Below are 23,817 nucleotides of genomic sequence, written 5' to 3' on the forward strand. Positions count from 1 at the left end.
GGTATACAACAGCAAAGGGTGAAACGAGCATCCATAAACAGCTGTTCAGCAATGAACCAACAAAGAGGTCAAAGTGAGACTTTTATTTTTATCTAGTTATGAAGATGAATCAACAATGAAACTAAATACAAGCTTAAACAATGATCCTGGCTATTTAGGACTTGAGACGTTGAGGAGGCAGGACGGCGGATGACAAAGGAGACAAATATTGTTTTTGCCGTGGGTGATCTAATAATAGACGTTTGTTCCTCTTTCAGCCAGTCTCTTTTGTGCCTTTTATTATAACTGGACACGCTGTCTCCTATTTTTGGAGAGGCCAAACAATAATGCTGGGGAACAAACAGAAGGCGACTACAAGGCCATCAAGCAGAGTCCGATAGGAAGTTCTGAATGCAAAGCTCCTTTTCAACAAGCACGTGACAACATCCAAAATCAATCCAAAGCTACAACTCTAGCAAGAAACAACTGTTGCAATCATATCATAAATGGGTGACGTTTATGTTTAACTTACTACATAACATACAGTAAACTGGATAGAAGTCAATAAGTGAAAATGATAGCAAAATAGATTAGTCCCAATTAGTTATTACTAGGAAGCCATTCACATCACTGAGCTGGAAGCATATTTGTGCTGTGAGTACTTGATATAGCTTCAAGGGCATTTTCAACTTCATCTCAGTTCAGCGGAGTTACGTGACAGACACATCGCCCAGAAAAAGAGAGAGTGGAGAAGATACTGATTTGCCTCTGTCCATCTGAGACCAATTACACAGATTGCGCGCTGGGTCCGCGATAAGCCACACTACGATAGTACCGCTCGTGTCCCTTCTGTCAACAGCGCGGGCAGATAGTCATCAGTCAACATGTTTTCACATGCGCCCGGGCAAACAGGCTAACCAAACAGGCACGGGCACCCAGGTAAAGGTCAGACTTGTCAGCCTTCGACAGGCAGCAGTGTCAACAGGGCGCTCAGGTCTGTGCTCTCTCTCTCTCAGGTCTCGTCTTTCTCTCTCTCTCTCTCTCTCTCTCAGGGAGAGAGGAGGAGGTGCTCAGTTGTTGCAGTGCCGGAGGGTGGATGCTGTAGGGTCAGAGAATCAGTCCCCTCCCTTAAGCTATTGTACCTGCTCTCGAATACACACTTGTATTCACCCACACTCACATACACACACGCACACATACACATGTGTACATATGAATGAACACACACACATACATGCACGCACGCACGCACACGCACGCGACACGCGCACACACACACACACACACACACACACACACACACACACACACACACACACACACACACACACACACACACACACACACACACACACGCACACACACACACGCACACAGCTGAACAAACATCCCTGGCCATGTACATGGAAGAGGCTTTACCCAGCAGCCATCCTTCTGATTGTGTACTTTTCCCCATCCTCTCGGTGGTTGGCTAGGTTCTGAGCGTGTGTGTGTGTGTGTGTGTGTGTGTGTGAGGAGGGAGGGAAGAAGGTTGGGTGGGGTCGTAACTGGCCGGTCGATGACACTTCATTGCTGCTGTCTGCTCCCCCTTCCCTCCACTGAAGAGGGGCTGTTTTGTTGTTAAGCAGGCCTGTCTGACTCCAGCAATGGCCGGGCAGGGCGGCCCTGGGCCGGCAGCTGCGCTGAACTAGGTCACGAGGGGGCAAACTTCCGCTGCCGCAGCCTGGCAAGGGCAAGAGCTCAGGCAGCGCCAGGGGCCGGCATCACAGGCCTGCACTGCACAGCGCAACAATGACCACCAGGCAACAAGACAAAGACAAAAAAACAGCCAGCACTGTATGATACCACACAGCAGAGCAGCATAGTGCAACCTAGCAAAGCACAGCTCAGCAGCACAGACCAGCATGACTAATAACAGCATACGCTAAGGGTCATTAATTAAGTAGCACTGATTAGCATGAGTTAAATGAATCAGATACTGCCTAGCGAATAGAAGAGCCAGATACGCACAGGGGTTGTACATCTAAACCACAGCTCACAGGGTTTTGGGTTACAATGTTTAGGTGCAGATTTCTCTGATACTGCCTCTTGTAATCTTTGTGAGGTGAGAACACAAGATGGGAGTTGACTGATCCTATACCACAGACACTACTTATTATCCTTCTCATCTGAACAATGATAGCCACATGAAAGTAGACACTATTTTTGTTTCTGTTTTATGATAAACATGCAGCACACCATGCCAACTTGTAATTTACATGTTTTTGTTATGGTCTAAGTAGCTTTTCTCTATTAACAGTCTCAGCGCAATTCCATCCTTCATTGAATAATTTCTCCTTACATATCTGTTAGAACAACTCATTAACAAGGCTCTCACATTCAACATTTATATTCTTTTCTTCACTGTAGCTCTCAGAAACCCAAAGATTATAACATAGATGGTTTATGATTAACTCTGTCAGGGAAAGTGGAGGAAACGCAGAACTGTTTCCTGTAAATGAAGAGGAGATTTTGCTGGGGGAGACAAAGCGGGACCTTTGAACAAGCTCAGCAGGCGCGACAGCCGTGGAGCATATCCAGTGCTAATCAATAGCGGGTCGCATGACAGCATAGGCTACGTTCCTGGAACAAAGGGGGAGGAGACATTATTTCATGCGTCATACCAGAGTCGACCGTTCAGGCGGCTACTCTGAGCATCACAAAACACTATATGAGAAACGGTAGCTTAGACAACATCTCCTCAGATTCCACCAGTTATCAGTCCAAATGGTTTGAGAAAATGTAGTCTGTGGCCCAGTCTCTGTAAAAGGGGCATAAAACAAATTCTGTTTATTATGAATCATACCCGATGCCTGATGTGCACTTAAATTGACTCTTGAGATGTCTGTCCACTTCATTCCTTCATACACTGTGATCCTCAGAGGTGACATTTGTGCAAAAATGTGTGTTGTATGAATTTTCCGTTCGGACAAGAGCATCTGGTAAGATCACTCAAAGACAGAGAATAACTGGTGAACCACTGACTCAGATCCCCGGATTGTAGATCCAGGTAAAGTGTCGGTTGGAGAGGGCAGGTGACCTTTACTCAGGGGGCCCACCATGTTTAGTTTCACCCCTGCGGGGAGTAAGGAGGCTCCGGGCAGTAGTCCATCCAGGGCAGGTGTCATGTCTCTATTGTTTACATAGGTGACATGGGTTTACTTCAGGGTAAGCTTAAATAAACCGACAATGTCTCACACACACAACGCTCTGAGGCTCAAGGATAGAGCAGAGTTTATAGGTCTGTAGAACAGTCTTACAATACTTTGTATGTGGTATGTGTGTGTGTATGTCTCTGACAGAGTGAGAGAGAGAGGGAGAGAGCAGGAGAGACAGAGAGAGATAGAGAGTAACCTAGTAACCTAGCAGCTGCTCAAACACTGAGGTAGTTTTGACTTTTCTTTGTTGTCTTTGTTGTTTAGCATCACCCACAGAGCTCACACTCTCCACACTTCAGGGCCATTCACACCAGGAACGATAACTAGAACGATAACTAGAACCATAACAATAAAAGCGTCCACACTGACCAACGATAAGCAAAGTCTCTCTTTGTGGTAATGTATGAGATGATGGGTTCTGATTGACTGTTCACTTTTTATTGTTCTCAAAATGGCTCTGAAAGTGTTCCCCAACGATATTGTTCTACATGTTGTTATCGTTATAGTTTATCCTACGTCGTCATTCATATTAACGAGAAAAGTATTTATTTTATAGTTATCGTTCTTGATGTGAACGGCCCTTTAATCAAACACTGCAGCTATAGCTGTAAGCAAATTAGGCAAATGATGTACCAAGATGCCTTCGGGGTCCCCACACATTTCCACAACAGTCACCAGCGCTATAAATAGACCATGCGTGTAGAAGCATACCTTTTCAGAAAAAGCACCTAACCCCAACAGAAACTGTACCGGTAGTCAAACACGACGTCTGGCAGCTGTGCTATCACACTGTACCAGCACCTGCCCAATAACTGTAACCGTGGCAACAAGCCCTTGCAACAACTTTTTTAATCACTTTGATCCTTGAGAAAATAATACGGGTTTTTTATGCATCCATGAGCAATCCAAACAGTCAAACCTGTTGAGGCATAAAACTCTTTTTCATTCTCAGTGGTTTAATTAATGTCAACAGTGAAGCATAGGTTTACACCTTTAGCCATTCAAATGTACTTCTTAAATTCTCTTCCAAAAATGGAAACAAACAAAATGTTATTTTTAAATAACTTTACATGAAGAGAAAGTTTCCAAAAAAGCATTCTGAACCTCTCAATCAATCTGGAATTTCCATTTATGACACACTTGAATGGGTGATGATGTATGTATGATTTATTATGAATCATACTTGATGCCTGATGTGCACTTAAATGGGCGATTATGTACGCATAGTTTATTATGAATCATACCTGATGTGCACACAAATACACCCCACACACAAACAGAGAGAGAGAGAGAGAGAGAGAGAGAGAGAGAGAGAGAGAGAGAGAGAGAGAGAGAGAGAGAGAGAGACGAGGGCTGAATGAGCCCTGGAGTGAAGAGGCTCCAGGCAGTCCTGCATCCAGGGCAGTTGTCATGTCTCTGTTGTTTACATAGGTGACATGGGTTTACTTCATGGTATAAGCTTAAATAAACCACACACCGACATTCACAGAGTATGCCAACTCTCACAGAGAGCACAGTTTATACAGGACACACGGCTAATGCTGTGTATTTATGGCCATGTGGGTGTGTGTGTGTGTATGTGTGTGTGAGTGCCTGAAAGAGAGAGAGAGAGAGAGAGAGGGAAAAAAGGGGGGAGAGAAAGGTTGATAGAGAGATAGAGAGCAAACCTGGCAACAGATCTAGGCAAAAATTCTGGCCAGTCCTTGTGTCTGAATTCACATGTTCAAAAACATGGTTCCAGATCTCACTCAGGGCCATGTGGCCTCTGCATGTTTTCGGAAGGCTCCCCTTTTCTGCGTCTTCTAGTACCATAATTCTCAAAAAGCTGCATCTGTCACGTCACGTGACACATCCCTGTCCTGTTCACTCTTCCCGTGTGGCCCTGAGAGGATCCAGATGGGCCCTGGGGTTTGGTCATGGCAGTGGTCCCGTGCAGCCCGAGGAAATAAACATGAAACGACGTTAAGCAGAGTCACTAGGCCGGCCACATTAAAACCACAGGAGGTGATGTCGGACAGATGCATCAGAGGCCCACGACTGCAACTTGCATTAACGCACTCCGGTTTCCTAACAGTCAAAACAGAGGGGAGGTTTCTGTTGAGAGCAAGCCAGCTGGGAAGCCCCCAACACGTGTAGCTCGATAGAACAAAACACACAAAACCCCATCAATCTACACTTCCAAAACCACACAGAAAAGGAACTTCTCACCAAAGGAACATAAAGCATAACCATATAGCCATAGCACGCTATTACTCAGTACATACAGGAATACTATGAAGAGAAATCATGCAGTGGTTTGGGGCGAGATGCCCCGCTGCGCCTGCCTGCCTGGTGCCAATTTGAGCCGGTTAAAACAGAATGAGCATGATTGCTCCTCTGGATGGGCTTAGGGAGGAGAAAGAGAAGCAGATTAAAACATGTGGGAGCCAATTAAGCTGATCAGGGCTCCATTCGGAAATCTGCATGCCTGGGAGAGGGGAAGGGGGCTGCTGTTTGGAAAGCTGCTGCCTCCATCAGATCAATTTGCTTTTCAAATGCAGGGAGGAGAGAAGGAACACACACACACACACACACAATATACTTTACAAGGACTTTGCACTACCCTCATATACAACCACCCAGCCTTTACGAAACACCTCAACAAGAGGATGCAATCAAATCCATTTTTTGAAGAGAAAAATGAATCCCAGCAGGCTTTCGTAAACCAGACCCCCTTCACCCACTCCCCCCAAATCCATCAGTGAATGGTCTCTCATTCACAAGCTGGGGCCGCCCTGACGCTTTGACTAACGCGTGTGTGTGCATGTGTGTGTGTGTGTGTGTGTGTGTGTGTGTGTGTGTATTGGTGGAGCATTATCGTTAATCACAACTCTTCATATCATTTCCTCCCTTCTCCACCATCTGCTCTCGCCTGCCTGCCACGCACGGAACCAGAGCTTGGTAGAACTCGCCTCCCTCATGAGGAGAGGACTGGGAAAGAGAGAGGCACTGCCGACCTACACACCTCACCTCTCTCCTCCCGGGGAAAGAGACCAGGGTTTATTGGGAAGGTAGCTACCTAGCACATAGGGTTGGAGATAATGTGGGGCTTCAAGCAGCAAGAGGGTGAGGAGTGCGTTTGCTGGTCTGTGTGTATGGAGAGAGTGTGTGTGTGTGTATGTGTGTGTGTGTGTGTGGGTGGGTGGGTGTTGTAACTGCATTGGAGGCATATGGAGGTGAGCATTGTGGTCGAGGGAATGCACATCAATCCCCTTCCAGGGAGAGAGAACTGGGGTAACTGGGGTAACATAGTGCATAGTGTCAGAGATATAGTGGGACTTCAGACAGGGTCAGGGTGGGGTGAGGAGTTGCACTGGAGGCAGATGGAGGTGAGGTGGTGAAGAGCATGGTCCAGGGGGTGGGGGTGGTTGGGGGTAGTGGTCCCCATCGCCTTGGCGACCGGCTTGCAGAAGTCGGTCTGTTTTTATTTACAGCCAGGGAAACTCCACACTGAGAGTCCAGCCCTGCTGCTGCAGCATCAGCGTCAGACTGGACCCTCCCATAACAGGTGCCCCTTTCCGCAGAGGGCCCGTAACACGTCACGTCACGTCACGTCACTGTAGTGTACTGTACCACAGGAGCAGGTGTTTCCTTCCCCCCAGGCACTACAGCAGCCACAATGGAACAGTGGACAAGGCATGACTTCAACCTAATTACAGACCTGAGGGAGAGGTCTCACTGGAGAATAAGCTCATCCCTAACATCTCACTGAATACAGTCGTCCATTCTTATTACATCGTTTTACCCAGCATGCTCTATTTCCAATCGGTCACAGCTTTTTGTTTATTAGCATTGCATTTGCAGATGCCGGTATGGAACGTAATACACACAAAAACAGCCAACAACATTGGACCGGAAAAAAAAACAGCAACAGTATCTTGAGTGTCCTAACTATAATGTCTCTGTCAGCACAGTCATAAGTCCTAAGGCTGTGTTAGTGTAGTGGTTAAGGAGCTGAGGTAGTGTGCAGTAGTCAGAAAAGTTGTGTGTTCAATTCCCGGCTTCCACCATTGTGCCCTTGAGCAAGGCACTTAACCCTGAGTTGCTCCAGAGACAATGGCCCTTGTAAAATAATACATATGTAAGTCACTTTGGATAAAAGTGTAGCTAAGTGAATACATGTAAATGTAACCCTTACACCACACTATGATCCCCATACTGTGCTGTACTTCCCTCTTTCTGTGACATCTCTGATATCATATTCTGCCATCTGAACGCATGAGACATGCCCCCTCGCAAATCATACTCACACCACCCACTTGTGAAGTTGTGAATAATGTTTTAGTCTTTGACGGCAATATGGAAACATGGTGGAGTCGAGACTCCACCACACAGAGGAAAGATGCTATCAATGTCACTATCACAGTTTTGATTCCAGTTGACTCGAATGATGCGGACCCTTCTAGTGCCATTAATCACGTCGTATTCCCAGAGGCCAAGCTGCATATGTAACGCAATGCGGCTGCAGCCTGTAGAAAATATCCATAATTGATGGTAAATCTCATATCAATGGTGACAGAGGTTTACATCTCCACTTCTATCGAGAAATGTAACGCAAAATCAAGAGTGGATTCAATTATTGGCATCAGATGGAACTGTCTGTTTTAGTGCCACTTTTCTTTTTACCCGACCCATATTTGCTCTCCTTTTAAGAGCTATTCATCTTGCTCTAACGAGACACAGATTAGTGGCATTTTAGTCCGAGTGCAGTGACATCAATCACTGGGTGACATCTTCCACAGATGGCGATGCTCTGATGTAAAAAACAAGCTTTTCATCACTCCTGATTCTTGCCATTACTCACTGATGTAAATGCTACCTTTTAATGCATGGCAAAAACACGCACACACACTGGAACACACACAGAGTTGTACACAAAGCTGGTGTGGACTGAGAAACCTAATGGTGCATGAGCTATTGGCTTTTATGCACATTTCTCTCTCTCTCTCTCTCTCTCTCTCTCTCTCTGAGGTGAAGTAACTCGGTGGCTGCGATTTGCATGCCATGGCATCCGACAACACTGCGAGATTCATCTTCCCATGGGATATGATTTGACACTAAATGACGTCCATAACACACGCTGTGAAAAGGTCGCTTATCAAACCATCTCGAGAGCTTCTAAGAATAAACAGATGCTTGCCAGCCATTTCGTTCCCGCTTTCACTAAAGGACATTTCTTCAGAGGCAAGAGACATGAACAGAGATATGCTGTAAACCTTGATATCAGCAAGGGTTTCAATTAATAGCTTTTCAGGTAGCCTGAATGATGGATTTCCATGCAACTCTGGTGGCTAGTCAAATAGCGATTATTACTGGACCACACAGATATGGTTCTTTCCAAGGGAGGTTTATGACGAAAAACTAACCTCTTCTCAACATGCATCAGATGATGGAAAAAGCCATTTGTGATGTGCATTCATGAAGGTGGCCACAGCGTACCATCCAACAGCCAGGTCATTCAAAGTGCCATGGTTCCACTGTTCTTTAATGTGTGCACTTGAGTCATGTCTCTGGCTAACAACCGCATCGGCCAAGCAACCTCTGGTTCACACAAACCAACTGTGCCCTCACCAGCCTGCAGTCATCAGGCGGCACTGGTTTGCGGGAGGGGGTTAGATTTCACATGGCCCCGTGCTAATTAGCTCTTAGGAGATAGAGGGAGATCCTGACACTCCCACTAGCCCAAACATCCACACCCTAGTCTGGCTCTGAGATTTCCCTCCGCTCACCAACACCGCATTGAACAAGGAGTGTTAGTGGAGTGTCCAGAATGAGGATGGGGCTATCCAGTTATCTCCCGAGACCAATGCCCTGGTGAACACATACTGATCTAACACAGCAGCGCTTCTTTAATAGGCTGCGTCATCCTGCTGCCGATGACTTCACCTGCCCCGGACACTCTCAGCTGTCAAAACACGCCCTCACAAATCTCCCCATGGTAACCAGCAATAAAAACATTCTACAGAAATGAAGGAAGAGGAGAGGGGAAGAGAGGGGTGGGGGGAGGTCACCCCAAGGCTCAATTGGCTAATTGCCTTAAACCATCAACTACCCTAATCTATAAAGTGTGGAATGAGTGGGGAGGTATAGGGTCACACATGTGAACCCCACTCCACTGGGATTAAGTAATTCCATTTGGGGGTTACCATGGTCGCCCCCTCAATCTTGTAAAGTAATGGGAAGTCCAGTATCGTCATCCAAAGGGCTGGAAATGCCATGGACAGACAAAGTTTCCCTACTGCAGTTATCTCATAAATATCATTGCACTACTCACTGAGCCAATGTGGTGGTTTTATATGTAAGCTGAGCACTTCATTACAAAACATTTGTGAGATAAACATTGTTTTTTATTTTACTCAAATGTCCCATGAAGAATCTACCATCTTAGCAGTGCGGTGCCTTGTGCACAGTCTTTCTGTGGTGACTGTGGGGCATCTGAGGTCGTCATCTGACCTTCTGAATCCGTACTGTGACCCTCTCAATAAACCCTCACGCCAGAACCTCAGTTGCCCCCAGACTCGCCTGCTGTCCAGCCGGCTATTCCAAATAAATCACAAATTAAATTCACCTTCTTGGATCTATGGCATGAGGCAGAAATAACTGCCCAAAAAAGAAACAAATGCCATCTATTCTTGAGCCTAGTGGCCGTGAATGCAATGCAATTTGTGTTCTTTTTATGGAACAGTTTAGCGGAACTGCCTCTAATGGGCTGGCATACTTAGTGAATTTGGAGAGGGGGGAGACTGGAGACACATGCTTAAGCAGTAAATTAGTGTCTCACAGCAGTAAATTAGCCCCCAATGTGGGCAAGGCCTATAAAAATGGAGATATGGATTAAGATAATACAACACAAAGTGTGGGGAATCTGCAAGAGCAGGATGTGCCTATCTATTCCCATTTATTACATTGATAGCTAAAAATACCTCTCAGCTATTTATGTGTCATACAGCATGTCATCTTCTGAGTTCAGGGAATGAATGAATAAATAAATGAATATCTCAAATTCAGACTGAGCACAGCTGTCAAAGGCCTTCATGACCCTGAACTACAAGTTAAGAATAGGGAGAAATTCTAACTAAATACTGTATTTCTTTCCTCAGAGTAATTAGAATATAATTTTGTAGCCCATGCTATAAAAGTCCTTTTTACTTTTGTAGGATGTCCATATTAGAACACAAAACTGCACAGTGAATAGCTTGAGAGCCTGTTGGGAAAGAAAGGAGAGTTTATTTCTATTTCACATGACCATGTACCATAAAATTGAATTTGAGAGTGTTGTATAAACTCGCAACCTACAAAAACATCCCTTAAAACCTACATAGTGTTACCTTAACTAATTGATTGTATGTTCTATGTAAAGGGAAAAAAACTAAGTTTTTATAAATATAAATAAAGTTTATTAGAGCACATGCATACAATGCCTGTGTAATGATGAAATGATCTACAAAAATGTAGCTAAAGGTCTTTGTTTATGGCCTAAACTTAGTCTTGGATAAAGTATATGGTAGGAGCAGGCTTCACTCAGTCTCTTATGTTACTTTTTTGAGAGTGCTTGGCCAAACTTAAATGTTAACTCAGAAAGAAAAAAGGCCGCACTTTGCATATATGTGTTTTATTGCACAAGTGCGGCCTTTTTTCTTTCTGACTAAACTTAGTCTTGCACAGCGAGACCAATACTAGCGATAAGAAGAAGTAAGAGTGAGAGGGCAGGAGAAAATAGCACAGCCAGGAGTCAGTCTCAGGGCTATCTTGGACAGACACAATCCTAATGTTCAATGTTATTCTCTTAATGAGAATTTGATGATAAGAATTGTTCTCTTTTTAAAGAGCAAACATTGGACACATCACGAGAACATAATCAATGAGATCTAATTTCCTCGGCGGGAAAAAAGAAACATTCTCCCCTTGTTGGCACAGACGAAAAACAGTGCAAAAAGGGATAAAAATACTTTTTTAGAGCAACCATGGCACATTTCTCTCATTTTCCTATCACGGGACCCGTGTCACATTGTTTCCTGTAGGTGCCATCCTCAGGAAGTCTGGAAAATGCTACTGCCCAAATAATTAGGTTTTGACAGAAGTACAAACAGTCACACACACACGCACGCACACACACAGATGTTTTTTAGACAATAATGCTTACATTTTCTCCCCCAAATGCCCACATAACACACACTGAATTCGCCATTCATGGGCAATATATGATATCTCACTTGGCAAAGTAAGGTCAGATATTTGTGGTATCCATTCATGCGTATACAAGTATGGACGCAAGAAAAACAAACAAACAACTGTTTTCATGATGTGAAATATTTGACATTCTTGTACTACTAGAGTCCACTGTGGCTTATGTGTTTGTGTGTGTGTGTGACGCAAATGGTTAACCTGCATGGTCACATGTTACTGAGACATCAACAAGGCAGCTTGTTTTTTTATATATAGTGAGAATACTCTGTGTGAACATGTGCTTGTTGGCTGAGAGGTGGGTGGTGGTGGTGGGGTGGTGGGGGTGGGGGGGGTTAGGGGTCTGTGAAAGCAGGAACTGGGAGGGGTCCCATTGCTGACCTCCAATGGCAAGGACTTCCCAAAAGCCCCTCTGCAAAACAACACAGCAACCTGCAGCTGACGGGACGCAGGCCACCAACTCTACGTCCATCGCTGCTGCCGCCACCCGCCAATGCCTGCTGGCCAGGGCTGGACAAACACACTGCCGGTCAGGCACACCAGCAGTACCAAACATTCAACCACACCCAGAGCAAAACAGAGAGAGAGTGGCAGAGAGAGAGAGAAAGAAAGAGAGAGAGCGAGAGAAGGAGAGGGAGAAGGAGAAAGGACAATGAATGTGGGTGTCAGACAGGCAGCCATCACCTAGTCGATATGATCAGTCTGGAATGTGGCATTGGATTATGCCAACTGGCATGTTGGGCAAAATGAGTCAAGCACCGTGAGTAGTAGGCACTAGGCAAGAGAGTTGTAACAACCAACCGTCACGATCTCTCTGCAAGCAGTGTTCAACTGTAGGGATCACTGCTGTAGCTCACAACAGGAATCAGCCCAAATGTCCCAAAGTCAGACAGTGGACAACAGGCTTTTCTCAATGAATGAGACCGAAGCGGAAACCAGGGGCTGAGAGCGGAAAGGGAAGTAGAGTGGGGATCTTGTTGTGGGAAATGCCTGGGTCGTCCTTCTCCCCTCCCCGAGCCTAACTAAACCCCCTCCCCTCCTCTCCCCTCTTCACCCCCCCCAGCCCCCACACACACACAGACTTCCTTCCGTCCTTCACTTTTATTGCAGTCGCTAGAGATGCATGACAGACTTATGCGGCCCCTTCACCCAAACTCAAAAGACCTGATGACAGTGACGCAGCAGCCGGACGGAATACTTGCAGCTAATTCTGGTCCATCCCACCATTTTCAAATCACACAAACACAGCCCCCCTTCTCTCCCTCTCTCTTTCTCTCTCTCTCTCACACACAAATAGAATTTAAACTGACTCATCATTTTGTCTCTTCCTCTTCCTTTGACCCCCACCCCCATGTTTTTTTTCTACATACCTATTTTTCCACCTATCTGTGGATGTATCTATCCATGTGTTTCTCTCAGACTAAGTAGGTGAGATCATCGGTCTGTTTGAGTACATGCTGGTCCAAAAGGCCTGCTGAAACAAACAAACAGTCTGGAGAATGTTATGTCTGTCTGCCCCCCTGAAGACCCATGGCCTCTGTCTCCTCAGAGAGGAGAGACAGAGGAGAGAGAGAGAGAGAGAGAGAGAGAGCGAGAGAGCGAGAGAGAGAGAGAGAGGCGACCTCAAGACGGTGGGGAGGTGGTTGAGGTGTCTGAGTGCATGCGTCTGGGTGTGTGTGATAAAGAGTGACAGAAAGAGAAAAACAGAGAAGAAGGCAAAGACAGACGTTAGGAAAGACAGACAGAGGAAAGGAAGTACACATTGAGAAAGAAAGGAGAGAAAAAAAAGATAGACAGAGATGGAAAAAAAAAAAGAGGCACAGACAGTCTCAGACTTCAGATTCACTATCAGACAGACAAACGTGCTCTGGATTACTCAGTTGTTTTCAGGCTTCTCCCTGATAATGCTGGCCAATGTTCAACACAAGCAGGCAGAGAAACACCACCTCACCACCACCCCTACCCCCTCCCGTTTCAGCGTCCACCCCCAATCCGTTGCCCTGGTGCCCAAAGCCATAATCAAACTCCAAACAAGCCACGCAGAAGGGGGGTACTTGTTCCACAAGCCCAGATGAACGAAAATGCACATCCCAATGAAAACAGCAGTTCCTGTTTTCATTCAGGGGTTAAAGCAGAGTCAGCCCACGGCTGTCACGTCCGGCACTCTCATGGATGACAGCCGTTAAGAAAGCCAGTTTTCTTTCTTTCTTACTTTTTTTTCTTATCTGACTTTACACACACACACACACACACACACACACAAAAACACAGTTATTGAGCACACACAATCACATAAAATACTAGTGACATATTGTAGTTATCTATCCCACAGTCGGGAAACTACTCTTGCAAGAGGATTTGCATACAGTTTGCATTACAGAGACCATGTTTAAGAGATCCCTCCATTTTTCAAAGATAATGTAAGATTGTAAAATTGTAAGATGTCTGTATGTCACAGAGAGTAAAAAGCACTCACTAGTCAAACACACACGCAGAGACACATATTCATTGATTCAGTTCATCAGTAGATTATAGTGTTAATTATAATCCTATGTTATTATAGAAAATCCTAATGTTGCCAAACTGCTGAGATCTGAAAAACAAAGATGTTTCCAAATCATATGGTTGAGTTTGATAGTGAAACAGGGGCCACCTACTATTAAAGTTTTGACTACACCCAAGGAATCCAACATGGTCTCATCAGTGGACATTGCCACATGTGTTCTCCCTTAGAATAATGTCAAGTAAACACACAGCATCACAGAATGCACAGTTATACACTTTTACACTGCACACAGAAACACAGGGAGGGGATGCGCTATTTACATCAGACCATGCAGTGATGGCAGCTGCCTCCTCCCAGACAAACAGACACCTTGGTGTTGAGATGCTTGGGCCTGCAACTGCTTAAAATATCTCCCTACATTAGAATGTCAGGGATGTCAGATGACAGCAATCCCGCGGACCTAAATGGCCTCCATTGTGTGACCCCAGCCAGCTACAGGGTTTTAAGTGGAAGGAATTTTAAGATGGGATGATTAGTCCTTCCCTTCAACAATCCAGCCTTTCGCCAGGGTTCCCAGTTCATTATCCGTCGCGGCGTTTGCTAAATCTGTAGCTATCTGCTGGCTGCGTGGCTTGCTAGTTTGTCTGTTTGTTTTTTACTGGGTAAGAACAGGAGGACTGGGTTGCCATCCTCTTGCAAGAGGTCCTCGTTGTTCAACATCACATTTTTCATCACATTCAAGGTTGGTAATACTGGTTTAGATCCAGAGACAGTCATTCATGTTCATATCTATGACTATTTATTTCCTTTTTGTATGCTGTTTCTCTCCTTTTTGATGATCAGAGAACAATTGTTCTTGGTGGGATATCTGGCACTGGGTACATCTGCCCTCTGTGTGCCCCTTTTTTCTTAAAAAAAAAAAAGAATGAGGGGGCGGAAGTGGTTTCAGTGTACAGTCACCCAAGTGAAGGACAACTGAGGAGGACCTCAAACATGTGCTCATGTGAAGACATTGAGATATGACCCCCCTCATCCTATACCCGCAAAACCAGAGCTGACATCATGGCAAAGTCGGCCTGGTGGATGGAGGAGGCCTGTAATGCAAGCCTGGAGATAAACATGGCCCAGCTGTATTTATGCGAGCCCTTCTCGCCGCCTTCCTTTAGCTCTTCATAAAATTCCATTATCTGACATTGGGTAAACCGGAAGGAGGGATGGTCTCCAGAGAAGTTGGCGCACAGTTAGGGTTACCCGGGGCATGCAAAACACTACGATGCGAACGTGACAATTGCCTAGCACTTGTAGGCGTGAAGCTTGCTGTCGGCTTAGCATCTGAGATACTCTGAAATGGGGGAGGTGGAAAAGAAGTGTTGAACACACTATTTACGTGGACAGTAACAGTTGTACCGACAGCTGTCCTGAACAGCTTTTGCGAGACAGACGGAGGCACCACGGTGTAGTTAAACCCCATTGTGCGCACAGCTTCGTAACAATTAAATCCAGATTATCAAATATTATTAATAATTTACCAGAGGCTAAACAAACACAATAATGTTTTTGGGTTTATACATGGTTGAAACATAAAGATGGATACAGTGATTGAGCGAGCGAGAGAATGATGCAGATGATGAGACGTTATAGGGCGCACCTGCTACATCACATTGAGTTCGTTTTTTTGGCCTTAGGAGGCATACAAGACGCAAATCTTGTCATAGCCTGTACATACTGTACCGTACTGTAATAGCTTAATTTATTTTTTTTTTAAATCGAACACTTAGCCTAACACTAAATAAAAGTAGTTGCCTTACACATAAATCTCGACACGTACAACATGAGAATGAATAACCAATGATTACATTTATGAACAAGATAACTTCTTACATATCTCCGCAGTTTCTTCTCTGGTGGTGACTTTCTGAGCCATCCTTGGCAAATAATTTCGCCGCCACTCATGGTCGCAACTGTTCCAGCGGATTCCGGACACAGTATTCACAGCTGCACGGTCGTATCCCACTAGATCCTCCGTCCCATTTAGTGCGTGTACGCACAATACATGCAGTATCGGAGTCGAGCGCACTTTGGTGCAGTCTGTCGCTCCATTCAGTGTCCTAGTGCAAAAGCTGTGCCGGACAGACTGAGGTAAGTGCCATTGGCCCCTCAATGTCCCGAGTGCTCTTGAAGTCCACAAACAGGAACTCTGTTCCCTGTCCTCGCACGTAGAGCAAATAACTAAGAAACGGTTAACTTAGAGCCAACGAGCGGCGACCGCCTGGGAAGTGCGGAGATGTAGGAAGTAATGCAGGGTGTCTGCTGTTTGTTTTCCAATTCACACCACGCCCACTGAATTGAAGGGACGGACTGTGTAGAGATGAGCAGCAACGGGGTGAGCTTGACACAGTAACAATGAAAAGCGTTTAAGGTGGACACACAATTGTATATTTTCTTACTTTAATGAGAACAGAGGATGCGTAAAAGAAACTTAGGACTATAAGCTACTCACTATATCCGTTCTTAGCTATACTTACTTCTTCATTAAATGTGTACACTTATGTATAAGCATCATAGTATTAGAACGAACACGAAGTGTGAAGGGGCGTGAGCAGTCCAACCACATCATAATAAAGTATAATGTCTACATATACACTGTCTACACAGCATATACACTGTACACTGGTTTTACAACTAATTTCTCATTCAGAAAGCATGTGGCGTGGGCTTTCTGATCCAACCACTAATAAATAAACGGCGGTTTAACTTACATGATGTTCAATGTAACCTCCTTGCACTCTTGTGTGCTCATGCGTTAAAAATTGCGTGAGAAAGTGTCTAGGAGTTACAGATCAACCAGTGCCACCTAGTGGATAGTAAGTGGAAATGCTCGAATGTGATGAGTCCCACTCCATGTCAACAGATAAAGTGTCTCAGAATGTAATCCAAAATATATGTATAATTCCATGCCAAATGTATAATGAGGAAACCATGACCCCCCCAACATCAAGTCATCTCTGTTGAAAACAAGGTTTAATATATACAATGTATTCATTATAATAGACCACTGAACATGGCAGTCATCGGGTACATATCAGACAGTTACGTTTTATGAACATTATAAAAGGCATGAGTGTGAAAACCTGGCAAATGGGATCACATCTTTGATATTGTCCACTCCCAATATGCATTGAAGGTATCTCTCAAACCCCATCCCAAAGCCACCGTGAGGGACAGAGCCAAACCGTCTCAGCTGGAGATACCTAAAGCAGAAAGACCAGTTAGAAATCAGACTTAGGGGCAAAAATCCACTGAAGTGCCATTGGAATTACCACTCTTGTCTTAACATGATAACAGATAATGTTTTTTTGTTTGTTTGTTTTTTTGTTTTGTTTTCAAACGGAGAAATATAATTGTGGCTAAAATCACAGCTTCAAACGAGAGCATGGTCAAGAAAACAAAAATATCTCACTTCCGAAAATATCAGACAAAGTATCAATGTTTGTGGTACAAAGTAGCTTAAATGACTGTAGTATGCTAGTGGCTGAATCTTGGTCAGTATCTCAAAGTGTCAAGTAAACATAGACCAATTGTAGGCAAAGTCCTTCGGGGAGTGAGGATAGACACTATTTACATTGTATCGGGTATTGTCTATTACGTAAATACATTCTGGAGAGTAGAACATGTAATAATCTGAGGACTGGACAATTTAGTATTGAGGACAAGAATGTCAGGGTCTGATCAGGACAGTGAGAAAATATGTCGAGGTACTCCTCCTACAAGACAGGAAGGGTGGGAAGGACTTCTTGTGTATTACTGTAACTGCAGATTTGATTTGATTTGCTTGGTGAAGCATACAGCGAGTCATTAAGGAACTTAGAAAACTGCTACTACTGTTTAAGACCGCAGGGATGCAAATTATTTGGCCATCTGAGATTTACTCTGATATGTTGTTGGTCTTCCTTTTTAAATATGGCACTAACTATGGAATTAAGAAATACATATATTTGTAAGACATAATTTGTATGATCGTGGAGTCTAATGTTGAGCTCAAATGTCTTGCCTTTTAAAATATTCTTTAGGGAGCTATTTTTATTCTGAGGAAGTAAGAGAGAGAACCTAACCACAGAGCATTACTTTAGCAGTAATAACAGATGTCAACAGATTTACAACCATCATGTTCTTACCATTCATATTCCTCCTCCAACCCTGCCCTGTGAAAATATACACAAAGGAGTGAAACACAACAGATTCATTTTGCTTTGCTGATATCCTGAAACTCAAGCACATTTAGAAAATTGCTGCTATTATTTAAAGGTTACACAGGCTGTATAAGACATAACTGTGGGCTGAAGGTGTTATGTTTACATTTTTCCTTGATCTGTCATAACTTTGAAACATATAATATAATATAAAACTATAATAAAAAAAAACAGGAAACACTGGCTGCTCAGAGAGACAGAGTTTGTTTCTCTGTATGATTTCTCTAACGGTGTTGAGGTTGGAGTTCAAGTTCAAGTCTAAGTTTCTTTCCATTTACACAACACCGTTGATAGGAAAGTGCCTTGGTGTGTTCACAACACAACAGTGTTGGCTGAGAGTTCACCATAACATTCCCTTACTGAGCGAGGCGGTTCTGGAGGAGGTCCAGTCTCTCCTCTCTTAGCGATGCTCCACACAGCTCCCCGACTCCTGGCACCAGCAGGTCCACCGCCGCAGCCTGGGGGACACAGCACAACCACTACGGACTTCTGCTGACCACTACTCATAGTTTCCTTCAAATCTATCAGGTTCCTTGGATCCATTTCTCTACCTAGAATATCACTACCTATAGTTGATATGCACTGGTCATCTATGCTGACCGCTTCTGATCTCTGACTCTTGCATGTTAGCTGCTACGACTGCCTTTACCACTAATCACATGGGAAAACTATTTACGTAATGAATACAAGTGCTTGAGCATGACTAACTGAGCCTGATTAGTTTTTGTCATTATTGTCTTTTGACCTCGAGTGTTCAACACTACCTATTTAATGGCCATTTGAGTTGCTTATTGGACCGTTAAAAATATCACGACTGCTGTTACTGGAATAACTCTTGGAAAGACTCCTAAAATGATCATCCTTGAAAAGCTTTCATCTTTGATAAGCCCATATCCAAAATGATCAAATCTGAACATGAGACTTGGTACACTCTGTGTTAGCGCAGGATTTGTACAAGACAAAGAGAGATTGAATGTATTAGTGTAACAGGAGCCTCACTGTGTGTCGTGGGTGATCCTGGTTGTCTCTGGCGTAAAACGGCTTCAGATCATAGGGATAATCAGTGACAAAGACGGGGATGTTGCCACAATGTTTCACCAGGTACTTCTCATGTTCTGTCTGCAGGTCACAACCCCACTGAGAAATGGAGACAGACAGCCATAATCATTGACTTCAAATTCCTCTTTTGCCCAAGAGGAGAAAAAAAAAACAAGAGTGAGACATTAAAAGGCAGTACCCAAAAAGCCCCTTTGAAATAAAGGAGCCTAACTATCCACTCCACTCACCTCAGTGGGGAAAGTGAATGTCTGGGAACTACGGTTTAGAATGTCTATGGCCTCTGTGTAGGAAATCCTAAGGGTAAAACGACACATAATATTATAATGACAAGGGTGGGATAGATTAAGCTTTTGTGGAGAACATGCTCTGAGGTAGCTCTGCAGGTACATACTTACACATAAAATTTTCGACTCAGCATGACATCCACTTGCCCCTGAGCAGGAGAGACACTTTGAACACATGCCATTTACAGCTCACCACAACCAAATCAAGCAGATTAAGATACAAGTGAACCCTTTCAGTCTTTCAGTTCAGGTGGAAGCAGATGACACTGGTAATGTTGGGGTTACTGGGTTCAGTTCCCCACGAGTGCAAGTGCTATACAGTACTACAATACTATACATGAAGTGGTGCAATTGCATTACGATTTAAATAATTATTGCATTATACAAGTTATTTCCTTACCCTGTGTCCAGATGCCACAAACTTGTGAAATAATTCTACATCTTCTGCACAGTGGGTCAGGACATGCTCAGTGCTGGCTTTGAAGAGATTCTCCATTACCTGATCAAGAGGACATCTGGTATGACCTATCCTTGATCCTCTTACATTCAAAGACTCAAATCTCAACATGAACAACACACATCCAGTAACTCTATAATGAATATATAATGTATAAAAAAAAGTGACTAGTATTTAGCACTTTTATCCAAAGCGATATGGACTAGCAGTTGCTACCTATAACAACATTTAATCATTATATTCCATGATATATGCTTTGCTGTAAGAAACCAAAACAATCTTTTATCCTTATGACATTCACACATTCCACTGACCCCTTTTGCCATGCGTTATCCTCCCAGTGAAGCTGACTGGGGTTGACTACTCTATCACAGTGTCATAGTAAATCTGAGTCTTACTGCCATCACATCCTCCAGGGACTCCGTGAATGAGATCTCGGCCTCCACCATGTAGAACTCGGCCAAGTGGCGCCTGCTCTGGGAATTCTCGGCCCTGAACGTCGGCCCGAAGGTGTACACTGCTGGAAAGGCCCTGTGACAGCGAAACATTCCCTTCAGAGAGGCCGTCGTGTAGATTACTTCAACAGCTCATGTTGTGTCAAGTGTCTTTTTTACAAGTCTAGCCAGTGCACAAGACACAACTTGTTCTTACCTCAGCACTGGATGACAACAATGGCTTGTCACATTTGAATGTCTGTTGTTGCACTCAGTCAAGTTCATGACCTTAATTCAAGTTCAAGTTCATGATCATTGCTCCCTTGCACAAATTTCCTCATCACAGCATCTGTGAGGGAGCTGGCTGAATGCTGCACTAACAACACAGGCGCAGGCTTTTGCTTATTCATGATTTAAACTCTCCTGGAAGTTATGAGCTAATAAGAGTGCATGCCAACATTCCAAGAACAAGAGTTGTTGAGATCACTAGAGGGTTTCGTCAGATATAAATAAACGTAGACATGCACGTACACACACGCACGCATGCACGCACGCACATCACGTCTTCTCTCTGAGCCATCAGACTGGTTTAATTTGTTTGTTTACTAAATGCTTCGCAGTCACACAATCTTCAACTTCATTATATTCTATATCCATAACCCATTGAAGATCTATAGGAAAGTTCTGGACCCTAATGAGCACACTGAAATGTGCCGGATAGTAGCCTGTCAAACCTGATGAAGACTTGAGGTGAACCTACTTTGGTGAACATAAGGTGAACCTGATGAAGACTACTTTGAGAGAGCTGACTCACTCTGACACAGAGCAATCAGAACTACTCACCCTGACATGACCTCCAGGTGAAGCTGGCCTGAGACGGTCAGGTAGGTGGGGACCGAGAAGAAGTGTTGGCTCCTCTCATCTTGCGTTTTACCACTACCTGCAGGCTGAAGATTAAACAGAAAGGTTACTAAAGGTGACACTGTCAATACTAAATCCAATATCACATGGATACATTTCTAAAGGCTGGCACAACACAAGGGGGTGGGGGGTTAAACCTGTTTTGTTGTGAACATAATGAATGAACCGTTAACCTACAGTAAGTCAACGTACATAGATGTTAGTAAGAGATTATGCATGATGTTAGTGTTGTGTAGCCAGGCGTATAACAATATATAACATCTGGAGACAGTCAAGATCAAAACTGGGCTACTTATTGGTGGGAACAATCACAAAATGAATAGCATTTAAATGTATTAAAGCAATCTAAGGTCTAATTTAAAAAAACAATCAACAGTGCTTGGAAAGTCTCAGGAAATAGAGAAGTTAGCGGATATCTTTGAGGAAAAGCAGCCAGGCATAGCATGGGTCTGGCCCAATTTAAGCCCCGATTTAGACCTGACAAACTTTAGAATCGGGCCGAATTTCCACTCGTGCTGTTTGAGCAGGTTCACAACACCAAAATAGAAGGTCCCAGCTTTGGTTCGATCAGGTTGGATTTCTGGCATGATTTTTTGTCTTGCAGTGTGAGTTGTCGAATGTCCAGTGTGAGCACAGCAATTATGACCCACTGAAAAGTGTAGTGTGAGTTACCAAGTTGTACATGACTGACAAAAACACACAGTGTCTACACGACATTAGTGTCCATTTTTTACTTGAGACTAGGCCTCAATTTCTTTCTTTTTGAAAAAAATATTTTTGGGGGGCTTTTAGCCTTTTATTGATAGAGGACAGTGAAGAGTGAGAGGAAGCAAGTAGGAGAAAGAGATGGGGTGGGATCAGGAAATGACCCAGGTCTGACTCAAACCCGAGTCCTCCGTACGTAAGGACCTGGACCCTGGACCCAAGGTGGTACAGACGCTGTACCCTGCACCCACCCCCATATCAGATCCAGCCAGAATCAGATTATGAAAATGACGTGAACACTTCAAAGGTGTGCATTATATTGGTATATATCAAAGAAACATGTTTTCCCAATTTCCAAGGAGGATGAACTATGCAAAGAATGTAAAGTATTACTGAACTCTGGAGCCATTGATCAAAGGCTTATAGAAGAAAGTCGTTTTTGATGCAAACTTTAAATACTGGTAAGTTATTTGAACCTATGCAGGACAGCAGCTTTATCAAAATTATTCAAACACGGAAGCCTCTGTCTGAGGTTTTTTACTTAAGCCCTGTGAAAGAGGACACACCTCCAACTGGAACAACTCCCCTGCGCCTTCACAATCATTGGACGTAATGACTGGTGTGTGAATCTGTATGAACCCATTGTCCTGAAATTCAAAAAACAAACAGTCTCTTTTTAGTACATTCAGCCAACTCACTGTATACTAGCAACTATGATGGCAGACACAGAGAATAGGGCAATACCTTGAAATATGACTGAATAGCAGAGGTGGCTTCACTGCGGATCCTTAGCAAGGCACTGAAGGTATTTGTTCGGCAACGTAGATGAGGATACTGTCGGATGTATTCCATAGGATGGCGTTCCTTGATCTTAAAGGGGAATTTCTGTGAAAAGAGCACATAGTCAAATCGGTGGATGCATAGGTTTTGACATATTATAGATGACAGACAGTAAAATCGGTCTATTAGAGAAAAGACACAAAAAAAAGACTCACTATGGGATCACATTTTCCAGTCACTTTAATTTGTTTTGCATGGAGCTCTACATTCTGCTTTTTGCTTGGACTTTTCTCCAGGCATCCTGTGACATCGATGGCACTTCCAAATGTCAGATCACTTGGGGTCAAGCATATAGTTTTTGCACATCACATCACTACACAATACAACACCAGAGAAGCCACTGTATGATTCTAACATTCTACTTAATTGATAGTAGCCTAACTAGGCTACTCAACTACATGATACATAATCAATGGCACCAGAGCAGGCAGCCATGTTGGAGACTGGCATCACCTGTCATTCAGGTCGTTGCTGGCCACTACTTGGAGAGCTTGAAGAGAGGAGCCATCATTCACGTGGAGAAAGAGATGTTCTTTCTGTGATCTGACAGAACGGACCCAACCCTAGCAATGGGGTAACGTTAAATCAACAATTTTACTCTCTTCCTCATGCTTTTTATCAGGCTCGGCAAAGGAACCAATAAATTAAGTCCTACCTGTATTCTGACGTTAGAGCCCAACGCTTTACTGGACAGCGCATCTCGTATCGTTAGCTTTTTGAATTGCTTCTGGCAATATTGTCTGGACCTGCATTTGACGCAGCTAAATACCCCTTCAGAGGAAACAGGAATAACATTGCGTAGTAAACTACTTGAAAACATTGTAGTAACGTAAGGGAGATAGCTGGTAAGTTACAGTATATGATTGAAAGGATTTTGTAAAGAACTTCTCTATGAAACAGTAGGCAGGCTCTCTGACTGTTTTGACATTCACTCACGCCGCGCACATTGCGCTTCCTGAAAC

The 23,817-nt window shown here is 44.0% G+C and overlaps 2 protein-coding genes across 2 annotated transcripts in view; both read right to left on the reverse strand.

Annotated features, from left to right (window-relative positions):
- gab2 (GRB2-associated binding protein 2) overlaps positions 1 to 16,267 on the reverse strand; it is a 50,597-nt gene extending 34,330 nt beyond the window's left edge. Inside the window, 1 exon segment of the mRNA XM_048264585.1 lies at positions 15,787 to 16,267. Coding sequence (XP_048120542.1) covers positions 15,787 to 15,858 — 72 coding nt within the window. The 5' untranslated portion in view covers positions 15,859 to 16,267.
- A 658-nt stretch (positions 16,268 to 16,925) lies between these two features.
- Positions 16,926 to 23,801, reverse strand: nars2 (asparaginyl-tRNA synthetase 2, mitochondrial). Its single transcript, XM_048264586.1, has 14 exons — positions 23,511 to 23,801; positions 23,309 to 23,418; positions 23,011 to 23,131; positions 22,760 to 22,900; positions 22,582 to 22,662; positions 21,233 to 21,336; positions 20,354 to 20,486; positions 19,899 to 19,997; positions 19,610 to 19,647; positions 19,442 to 19,508; positions 19,155 to 19,292; positions 18,516 to 18,613; positions 18,081 to 18,107; positions 16,926 to 17,156 (listed from the first exon to the last, which is right to left on the reverse strand). Exons 1-14 carry the CDS (start codon positions 23,673 to 23,675, stop codon positions 17,012 to 17,014), a joined length of 1,467 nt encoding a protein of 488 aa, XP_048120543.1. The 5' UTR covers positions 23,676 to 23,801; the 3' UTR covers positions 16,926 to 17,011.
- Between the last annotated feature and the right edge of the window lie 16 nt (positions 23,802 to 23,817).

This window comes from Alosa alosa, chromosome 15 (genome assembly GCF_017589495.1).
Source record: "Alosa alosa isolate M-15738 ecotype Scorff River chromosome 15, AALO_Geno_1.1, whole genome shotgun sequence".
NCBI lineage: Eukaryota > Metazoa > Chordata > Actinopteri > Clupeiformes > Clupeidae > Alosa > Alosa alosa.